The 11,436-nt window shown below is 31.6% G+C and overlaps 1 protein-coding gene across 1 annotated transcript; it reads right to left on the bottom strand.

The window, feature by feature from the left end:
• Window positions 1–78: 78 nt before the first annotated feature.
• On the bottom strand, window positions 79–9,565 carry stambpa (STAM binding protein a). Its single transcript, XM_073829557.1, has 10 exons — window positions 9,421–9,565; window positions 8,713–8,931; window positions 7,068–7,143; window positions 6,876–6,971; window positions 6,430–6,793; window positions 6,227–6,351; window positions 4,456–4,593; window positions 4,250–4,362; window positions 3,886–3,985; window positions 79–2,329 (listed from the first exon to the last, which is right to left on the bottom strand). Exons 2-10 carry the CDS (start codon window positions 8,913–8,915, stop codon window positions 2,273–2,275), a joined length of 1,272 nt encoding a protein of 423 aa, XP_073685658.1. The 5' UTR covers window positions 8,916–8,931; window positions 9,421–9,565; the 3' UTR covers window positions 79–2,272.
• Window positions 9,566–11,436: the final 1,871 nt, after the last annotated feature.

Raw genomic sequence — 11,436 nt, 5'->3', positions numbered from 1 at the left:
ACGTTACATGAACTTCAATGACTTTACCAGCTTAACCTTTTCAGTAAACGTAAACACTAAAATAGCACATCACCTCAGTGAACATGGTGAGCAATAAACATTTATTCATGTTTATTTTCAGTCCATAAGTGCAATGAAAGAAATGCTAGCTTAAGACAAGACACCACAGGTGAATAAGGTTTTAACTAATAGACTCTGAAATGTGTATTTTGGATATTTCCTTCCCATTAGTCTTTAAGAAGACATGTTGTGAAAGCAAAATAGCCCAAAATCTTAAAATTAGGGTCTAAAAACAAACAAACAATGGTTTTCCATGTAGTGTGTTGCCTTAACAGAAAATATTCACAAAAGATGCAAAGCTTCAGAGTCTGCAGAAAATTCTATACAAACTTTGCATTAAGTCTGTTAATGTTATGGAAATCAACAGAGATCAGTTTGCTGAAAGAACATGAAAATATGTCTTTGCTTCCTATAATTTTCATGATAACAGTTTGAAACATTAAAGTACCTGTTTTTTTTGTAAGAGATTAACAAAATTTTAGTCAGACGTAAAGAATCAGCAGTTTTACTGTCATGTGCTATGCTAAATACAGAAGCCAGTCTATCTGAAACTGGTTTCAATGGCATGTGAGGATCTTTTAATCAACATAAAGAGGCGAAGCATCTCTAGTATGACCAGAAACAGAGTTACAAACAACTGCATACTTAAAATTTAACAGCAGTGTTGTATTAAGAGAATGGTTTATGTGATCCTGCACATGAACCATATGGTTTAGTCTTGAGACTTTTAAAGGGCAAAAATATGAAATGGCCAAAGACAACGCTGCAAAAAAAAAATTCTTACTTTTTTAACAAGACAAATTTACTTAAAAATTGTTTCACAACGAAGTGAATTTATACTTAAAGCAGAAAAAAAAATTGTTTTTCAGATTTTTTTTTTTTTTTTTCTCAGAAAATAAGACAAGTTTTTATTTTGTTTCTCTAGTAAATGCTCAGATATTAGTATTGGAAAATCGTTTTTTTTTTTGCAGTATACACGGAAATATTTATGGGTGTTTATACACTACCAGTCAAAAGTTTTTGAACAGCAATAATTTTAAATAAGTCTCTTTTGCTCACCAAGTCTGCATTCATTTTATAATAAGTACAATAGCAGTAACAGTAAAATTTTGAAATATTTTTACTATTTAAATGAACTGCTTTCTATTTGAATATATTTTAAAATATAAGTTATTCCTGTGATTTCAAAGCTGAATTTGTTTACATCATTAATCCAGTCACGTGATCCTTCAGAAATCATTCTAATATTCTGATTTAATGCTCAAAAACATTTATTATTATTTTGTTGAAAACAGCTAAATAGATATTTTAAAGGCTTCTTTAAAGAGGAGAAAGTTCAGAAAAACAGCATTTATTTGAAAGAGAAATCTTTTGTAACATTATAAATGTCTTATTTGTTACTTTTGATCAATTTAAAGCATCATTGCTAAATAAAAATATTAATTTCTATAATCTATTTCCCAAAAAAACGAAACAAAAAAATTATATTGACTCAAAGCTGTTACAAAAGCTTTTTATTTCAGATTATTGCTGATCTTTGGATCATTATGTATATCAAATAATTATAAAAAAAGAAACCTAACAGTTTTACAGTAAATATTGATGATGATGATGATGATGATGATAGTAATAATAATACAAAAATGTTTCTTGAATAGCAAATCAGGATTATGTTACACTGAAGACTGGACTAATGATGCAGAGAATTTTGATTAGATTACAGCAATAAATTACATTTTAAAAATATATTCAAATAGAAAACAGTTATTTTAAATAGTAAAAAAATATTTCACTATTTTACAGTTTTTGCTGTACTTTAGATCAAATAGCTCTGACTGGTAGTGTATTTGAAGTGTGCAATTTCTGCAACATCAAATAGAATGAACTGGTTTCAAACAAATGGATGCTCACAGAATCCATGCATTTCTATTTTTCCATTATGCTTTCTTGAAGTCACAACTTTTATTTTTGCAAATCCATTTGATGCTGCTAGTACTACAAACTACACACCTCGAGTTTAATCTCCTATTGGTCACATATGGATATTACAGAATAAAACAAATAAATACAGAATGCTAAGATGCAATAATAGAGGCCCAGTCTCTTCGTAGCAATGTTCTGCACAGAACCTTTTTGGCCCATTAGGAGCTTCTTGGCAAGCCGCTGTGAGGTCAAGAGCAAAGGCACGTACTTCGAAGCAGCAGCGATTAAATCACCGCAAATCTACCACATTCACACTTGCGTCTGTGATGGTGACGTGTTGACTAGCCTGAGCACAAAACACAGACGCAAAACCTTTAGTAGGGCGCACATAAGGTTGAAGGACACAGTAGATCATTCACATATGAGTTAAAGGAATATTTCACCCAAAAACTCACCCACAGGCCATCCAAGATGTAGATTTAGTGTCCTCATTGGAACAGGTTTGAAGAAATTCAGCATTACATCACTTGCTCACCAAAGGATCCTCTGCAGTGAATGGGTGCCGTCAGAATGAGAGTCCAAACAGCTGATAAAAACATTACTATAACCCACAAGTAATCCATCCCACTCCAGTCCGTCAATTAACATCTCGTGACATTAAAAACTGCATGTTTGTAAGAAACAAATCCATCATTAAGTTCTCTATAATATTGCTTTCTCCAGTAAAAAAAATGGTCGTCTCATCCGAATCAGGAGAGAAATATGCACAAATCAAACACTGTTTGTAATCAAAAATCAGCTCTAAACAAATATGTTGTGGATTTTGATGTGAGAAGACAACAGGAGATGGACTTTTTCACTGGTGAAAGCGTTACTATGGATTATAGACTGGTTATTTTGGTCACGGTTTTTTGCTTCACAAGAAGCTAATTGATAGACGTCAGTCGTGTGGATTACTTATAGATTATTGTGACATTAACAGCTCTTATTTTGACGGCACCCATTCACCTCAGAGGATCCACTGGTGAGCAAGTATTGCTTGATGTATTGCTAAATTTCTCCAAATCTGTTCCAATAAAGAAACAAACTCATCTACATTATCAGTCAAAAGTTTTTGAACAGTAAGATTTTTAATGTTTTTTAAAAGAAGTCTATTTGTTATAAGTTATTTGATCCAAAGTACAGCAAAAACAGTAAAATTGTACAATATTTTTACTATTTAAAAAAAATGTTTTTTATTTAAATATATTTTAAAATGCAATTTATTCCTGTGATCAAAGCTAAATTTCCAGTCTTCAGTGTCACATGATCCTTCAGAAATCATTCTAACATGCTGATTTCCTGCCCAAGAAACATTTATTATTATTATTCTTATTATCAATATTTAAAAGCATTTATCTGAAATAAAAAAGCATTTCATTCAAAAGCTTGGAGTCAGTATAACTTTTTTTAAATCATAGAAATTAATGTTTTTATTTAGCAAGGATGCTTTAAATTGATCGAAAGTGATGATAAAGCTATTTATAATGTTACAAATGTTACTCTGCTGTTTGAACATAATAATAATAAAATTTAACAGCAAATCAGAATATTAGAATGATTTCTGAAGGATCATATGACTGGAGGAATAATGCTAAAAATTCAGCTTTGAAATCACAAGAAAAAATTACATTTTTAAATATATTTAAATAGAAAACAATTATTTTGAATAGTAAAAATATTTTATAATGTTACTGTTTTTGCTGTGCTTTGGATCAAATAAAAGCAGGCTCGGTGAGCACAAGAGACTTCTTTAAAGTGTATATCTTGGATGATCTATTTTAATGTTTGGGGTAAACTATTCTTTTAAGTACTGAGGTTTAATATTTATGCTTCTCAAATCACTAATAAGGCATCACTCACAGAGAAAAGAGGTGGCTCCTTTGGATGTGGGTGGAATCCTCTTTGTTTGCAGGAACTGATCTCGTCCATCCCGTAGTCTGTCAGCCGAAAGTATCCAGTCCTGGAGCATATGTTATCAGACTGTTATTGTTCTGTTATACCTTCTGACTATCACTTAAACTAAGTAATACAGCGTATCCACCTTTTTCTTCCTATAAGAGCGGACACAGCCATTTGTACATTTTATGGGTCTGGCCCATAAAATTATGAGCACACCGGTTTGTAGTGCAAACAGTTTTACCGTTTACTGCATGTTGTGAACTGGAAGTCGCATCCATAGGCTTAGTTATGCATTGAAGGAAAAGGTGGATAGCTAAAAACTTACTCATTAAATTTAGGTGAGCACACAATGGCTATTGACTCTGGAAGCATGATTTGATAAGAGCAATGTGTGTGCAGGTCCACACTGGATAAAAAGGCTGTCTGGGTAGGGTGGGTCTAATAGAAAAAAAAGAGAACTATTATTTTTAAGATACATAATTACAGTGATACTACTAAAAAAGGCATGTGACTATATAGAGAACATCATACATGAATCCAGCCCAGTGTAATGAGATCATTCTGATCCTGGATTAGGAAGAGTTCCTCCTCGTTCTCGGTGTCACAGTAATCTGGTCCTCCAGACTGCTTGGGCACGATCACGTGTGTCACTGTGAAGGCGTTCTTCGTCTGTGGATGAAGACAAGCAAAAAACAGTTTTGTGATTTGCTCATTATAATACCATATAATTGCCCAGATTATATTAAAGTGAGATTTATATACACCAATAATAAATGAACAGCAAATCAGCATATTACAATGATTTCTGAAGAATTATGTGACACTGGAGACTGGAGTAACGATGCTGAAAATTACATTAATATATTCAAACTGAAAACAGTTCTTTTAAATTTAGTACTTCACAATATTACAGTTCTTACTGTATTTTTGTTCAAATAAATGCAGCCTCATTGAGCAGAAGAGACATTTAAAAGTCCCAATTTTATTTTATTATTTTATTATTCATTTTTTTTTATTAACTAAGAAGTTAAAGGTAGTATAACAAATACTAACCTCATGTATAAATACAACTTAACTATTTAAATTAAATAATGATGAATTTATATTACAATAAAGATGTGCTTAAAAATATTATTATTAATAGTAAAATATTAAAACATTAAGACAATCTCTTTTGTATTACCTCTAATTTCAGTCAAAAGTTTTTAAATATTTTTAAGAAGTTTCTTCTGCTCACCAAGCCTGCATTTGTTTATTCCAAAGTACAGCAAAAACAGTAAAAAAGTTAAATGTTTTTACTATTAACAAAAGCTGTTTTCTGTTTGAAAATATTTTAAAATGTAATTTATTCCTGTGATTTCAAAGCTGAATTTTTAGCATCATTACTCCAGTCACATGATCCATCAGAAATCATCGTAATATTCTGATTCGCTGCTCAAAAACATTTATCATTATGTTGAAAACAGCAGAGTAGATTTTTTTTCTTTGATGTTCTTTAAAGTTTCTTTGATGAATTCAGAAAAACTGAAAAATCTGAAAAACAGCATTTATCTGAAATATAAATCTATATTGTGACTTTTGATTAATTTCAAGCATCCTTGCTAAATAAAAGTATAATTTCTATATTTTTTCCACAATTAAACTGACTCCAAGCTTTTGAATGGTAGTGTAAAATGTTAAAAAAGCTTTTTATTTTATAAATGCTGATCTTTGGATCTTTCTATTCATCAAAGAATCCTGAAAAAAATGACAACTGTTTTAAATATTGATGATAATAATAATAATAATAAATGTTTCTTGAACAGCAAATCAGCATATTAGAATGATTTCTAAAAGATCATGTGACACTGAAAACTGGAGTAATGATGCTGAAAATGTAGCTTTGATCACAGAAATAAATGAGATTTTAAAATATTTTCAAATACAAAACCGTTATTTAAAAAAAAAATATTTCACATTTTTACTGTTTTTGCAGTGCTTTGGTTCAAATAAATGCAGGCTTGGTGAGCAGAAGAGACTGTTCAAAAACGTTTTACTTGTAGTGTGTTATTAAAAATGACGGAATTAAGTAACGATTTGGGGGTAAAATCTGCTTTTTGTTAAAAAAAAAATCATAAAATATTAATGGCAGAGAATTATAAAGAGAATTCTTTATTTTCATAACAATAAAATCTTAGCTTATTGTTAAGAAAAGAAATAATGGAATAAAAATGAAAGGTTTTATTTTAATATTTCTTTACATTTTGAGTGAAATATAGTCATTCTGCTTGTGTCTAAAAAAAAAAAAATGTTTTGCACGTACCAGCTTGCCACAGAGAATCCCACAGGTCTCCACGGCCCGTGCTGTGTTGGCATCTGCTAGCTTTAAAAACCTTTGGCACAGCTCGGCGGGCACAAAGAGCTGCCGCAAGCCGTTTATCAGCGCACCTAGGAAAGCACAAATGATCTCAACTTAATAACTGGACAGCTGTGATCTTTGTAGGTCAGCAATAAATAAGGCCTTACTGTGTCCTGCACTGACTGGAACACTTGGCTTCAGTGAGCGGTCAAACGCTGGGAGAGATGAAGGTTGAGAGACATGGTTCGGGGTTCCTCCAGGGGTCGTCGGAGGTGAAAAAGAGGCCTGTGGAGGTCCTTGTACATCAGGCAACAGAAGATCTCGAGGAGAGGTGGGCGACGCCGGGATGCCAAACTCCTGCACGATGCGCTGGCGCTCCTTTTCCAGCTCCTTTCTGCGGATCATCTCCTCAAAGGCGCTCAACTGCTCCAGCTCACGCTGACGCTTCTGCTGCTCGGCTTGTCTCTGCTTCTCGGCCTCCAGCTCCCGCTGCTTGGCCATGTCTCGAGCCTGGGCTTCATCATCTGCTCGCTGCAGAAGTCAGACACACACGTCTACACACGTACACTGTTACTTAAAGTTTGTAGGTATCATTTAAGAAAAATCTGCCCACCTTTCGGACGAGATATTCGGCATGCTCTTTGTCGTACTGCTTGAGAAGGAGCTTTTTCAGTTCCTCGGCTTTCGGAAAAGCAATTTCCTTTAATTTCTAGCATGAACAATAAGGGATATTCATTAGGTTGAGATATTCTCTCACATTTTGCATGCTTCATGAAGCTTCGGGAAGAGGAAAATCACATCTTACCCTCATCGTTTCTTTCTTCTCAGGAATGTTGGCTGTTTTATATTCACGATGTTTAGGAAGTTTCTCAATAAACAACCTAAAAGAAAGCAAAATGCCAAAAAAATAGTAATATCTTAAAAATATTCCTTTTTATAATAATATATTTATAAATGCATATTATTTATATATATATTATATTATTATAATAACTTATTTAAATTTTTATTAATTTAATTTTTTATACATATGTAAATTTGATGTTTATTCCTAGTACAGGTCCTTTTCAAAAAATTAACATATTGTAATAAAGTTCATTATTTTCTGTAATGTACTAATAAACATTAGACTTTAGACTTTCATATATTTTAGTACATTACAGAAAATAATGAACTTTATCACAATGTGCTATTTTTTTAAAAAGGACCTGTATATTAAGAAATGTATTTCTAGTAAATAACAAAAACACAAATCATGGTTGTATAATGTAAGGAAGTTTTAAATGTAATGGACGTTTTTCAATAAATCAAAGCAAAAAAAGGATATTATGCAAAGTATTATTTTTATAATTAAAAATCATCTATTTTATAAGTATATATGTATATTCATAGCAATTAAATAATACATATTATATACAGTATATATTGTTTTATTCATTTTTTAAATCTGTGTAATTTTGATGTGCTTTTAATGTTTATTTCTAATATACACTACTAGTCAAAAGTTTTTGAACAGTAAATTTTGAAATATTTTTATGGTTTAAAATTACTGTTTTCTATTTGAATATATTTTAAAATGTGAATTATTCCTGTAATCGAATCACAATTTTCAGCATCATTGCTAATATGCTGATTTGCTGTTTAAGAAAAAATTATTATTATCAATATTTGTTGAGTACAAAGATCAGTATTTATCTGAAATAAAAAGCTTTTGTAACATTATACACTACATTACCATTCAAAAGCTTGAAATCAGTATAATATATATATTTTTCTGAATAAATTAATACTTTTATTTAGCAAGGATGCTTTAAATTGATCAAAAGATTTTAGAAGGTTACAAAAGAATTTTATTTCAGATTAATGCTGTTTTTCTGAACTTTCTATTTTCTATCTGTTTCCAACATAATTATTCCAATAATAATAATAATAAATGTCTTTTGAGCAGCAAATCAGAATATTAGAATGATTTCTGAAGGATCATGTGACTGGAGTAATTATGCTAAAAATTCAGCTTTGAAATCATTCTAAATAGTAAAAATATTTCATTACTGTTTTTGCTGTACTTTGGATCAAATAAATGCATGCATGGTGATCAGAAGAGACTTCTTTAAAAAACTTTAAAAATCTTAGCGTATAAAGAAATAATAAATAGCAAATTCACTCAAATCAGAGTTTTAAACTATTAACACATCCTAAATTTTGTGTCTGAAATAGGGTTGCAAAAACTGAAGTTCTGAAAATTAATATTTTATGAAGGTTAAGAGCCTCTTTGCACTTATCAGTAGCTGAAAAAGTAAAATACATTGACTTTAAGAGTTTAGGCCCTATTTTACACTCTACTAATGGAAAATTCCCATCAGGAGAGTGAACATGTGAATCTGATATGTGCAATCAATAACCAACCTGTCAGGGACTTGCACTTTCTAGGCTGCCCTTGCTGTACTTACGTGATGTACTTATTGTAAAGAATGAACGCATGCTCGACATTCCCCTCGTCTGCATAGATGTTGGCCATCCGGATGATTTCCATCCCTGAGCGGAAGTACCGACGGGGCGGCACGTCCTCGCTGACGTCCACAGAGCTGCCCAGCTTGGTGAGAGCGCGGACCCTCTCCTCAGAAGACAGACTGGAGTCATTGTGCTCAGACATGATGTCTCTCTCCTGCCTGCAGATCAGTAACACAAATTCAACATGTTTACACTGCTTGAATGGTGACTAAAAAAAAACTTTGGGTGGTTCTATTTCTATGTAACTGCATAAAACAGCATATTGACACTTTAAAATGTCTGGAAGTCATTGGACATCAAAAGACGAAATAAAGTGTTACTGTAAAATGCCAATGGCCTTTTCTCACAATTGGAACTGGTGTTGTTGTTTTATAATAAAATAAATGCCACTTGGTTTGACATACATACATATAGATTGCTAAAATATCCAAATACTTTTAGGGGCCTTTGTCTCATTTATGTATGTATACAGTTAAACAATAATATTGTACAATAGTATGTAAATAAGCAGTCGAGACTTCATTACTCGAATTTTAAATTGGATTTAACTTTAAATGAGTCTGGAAACACCCATTCTTGACAGGCCAACCAGCAACAAACAATGCTAGCAAGATAAGTCTCGCATGAAGGTAAAATGACTTTCCTACCTGATTTCACCGGACTTCTTTACGCTTTCAAAGATGCTTTGATGTTTTTATCTCATATATTTTCGTCATATTTAGACACTGTGAAAACAAAGCTTGTTGTGTTCACATTAACTGTAATATCATAACACTTCCTGCATCGTATGGAAAGACCCCGCCCACTACAGTCAGCTGACGGTGAAGTCATGCCTCAGATTGACCAATAAGGAAGCACTTCTAAGCATATTTTTAGAGCTTCCTACTTCTATCACTATGAGCTTGGTGAAACAACTCAAAAGTTATGTACCGTTACAATATTATATTTATACTGATGCTTTTTAACTATATTTTTTTCACAGAAAGGCTTTTTTTTATGTTTTAATGTCAATATTACCTCAAATTTGTTGTTAGATTTTTAAATAAAGCAATTGAAGATTTATGAATATAATATACAGCAAACAATTCAGCTTTGAAATCACAAGAATAAATTACATTTTAAATATATATTCAAATAGAAAACAGTTATTTAAATAGTAAAAATGTCTCAAAATGTTAATGTTTTTGCTGTACTTTGGATCAAATAAATGCAGGTTTGTGAGAAGAAGAGACTTCTTGAAAAAAAAACATACTGTTCAAAAACTTTTGACTGGTAGTGTGTGTGTGTGTGTGTGTGTGTGTGTGTGTGTGTGTGTGTGTGTGTGTGTGTGTGTATAACTATCATTGTATTTTATTATAATATTGTACTTTTTAAAATCAGTAAATAATTTATTAATAAAATTAATGTATAAATATATTAAATGTCATTTTTTGTGCCCTCCATTAATATTGGCACCCTTTGTAAATATGAGCAAATGTGGCTGTGAAAATAAATCTGCAATGTTTATCTTTTTGATCTTTCATTAAAATCAAAATCAAAATTAAAATCTCAAAATTCTAACCTTTTTCTTCTTTTACACTTTGAAGTTTGAGTTGCAAATCATTTGAATTAGATTGGAACTTCAGAGCAGGTTCATGAATCATTTGATTCCGATGGGAACTTCGGAGCTTCGCAAATCTTTCGAACTTTGGAGCATGAATCCCGAAGTTTGTTTTCTGATTACTTTCCTTTTGTAATTAAACAGTACATTTTATCAAACCATTAAGGCAATACAGTTATAAAAATTAAATAAAGAAAACAGAAAGCAACTACACACAGATATACGTGTGCCACATAAAAATAAAAAAATAAAAAAATAAAATAGCCCAATAAATTTTCACCTTAACAGGACACATACATTGCACAGCATTAAATGAGTACACCCCCCTTTAAAGCTTTACAAATTCAGCAATTACTCTTTACTTGAAAGATATGTTAAGGTCCTTTGGAGATATAATGTTCCAACATGCCTGCTTGATCAATTACCAAAGAAGAATGTCAAAATTATTGAGCAAAATAAGATTTTTATATCAAAGTGATAAAATGCTGAGTTGCAAAAATGAGTACACCCTCCTTAAAGTTACTAAACAAAACAAAACAAAAAAAGTCTAGGTTTAAGGCTATTTTCGATCAACAGGTAAGTATATTGAACCAAAACTTTTAAAGACAAGTCATTTCCTGACAGTTAAAAGGTTTTATAGCCTACTGAATCATACTCAGACATTGCAGTCAACAATGAAACCTCTTGGGAAAGATCTGATAAGTGACTTATTTCTTATTTCTTATTTGCACCAACATTCAAAAACAATGGACTTGTTTGATATTTACAAAATATAGACTTCAGGGAATCTACACTCTGATCTCTCTCTGAGACTAAAAGCATCCTAAATGTTCTGGTGTTGCTAGAGGAGGAGTATGGTGAGAAGTGCCTGGTACCCACAGTGACATTCAGTGGTGGTATAGCTCTTATATAGAGATGTATGAGTGCTGAAGGTGTATTTCACTCAATCACAGTCTATTTACTTATTTTACAGAAAATATTGGCATTTATTGTGTTGTTTACATTTTACATTTCAATTTTGCCATCTTTCTATTAATTATATTAGTGATCATTAAGAAAATAC

This window comes from Garra rufa, chromosome 23 (genome assembly GCF_049309525.1).
Source record: "Garra rufa chromosome 23, GarRuf1.0, whole genome shotgun sequence".
Classification (NCBI taxonomy): domain Eukaryota; kingdom Metazoa; phylum Chordata; class Actinopteri; order Cypriniformes; family Cyprinidae; genus Garra; species Garra rufa.
The sequence above is the reverse complement of the archived record's forward strand: the minus strand, read 5'-3'. Positions and strand labels throughout refer to the sequence as shown.

Coding starts and splice junctions, on each gene's coding strand:
- stambpa (XM_073829557.1), bottom strand. CDS start 8,915: ATGTCTGAGCACAATGACTCCAGTCTGTCTTCTGAGGAGAGGGTCCGC. Junction 6,972..7,067: donor AGAAGAAAGAAACGATGAGG/GTAAGATGTGAT, acceptor TGTTCATGCTAG/AAATTAAAGGAAATTGCTTT. Junction 6,352..6,429: donor TCCAGTCAGTGCAGGACACA/GTAAGGCCTTAT, acceptor GTGCTTTCCTAG/GTGCGCTGATAAACGGCTTG.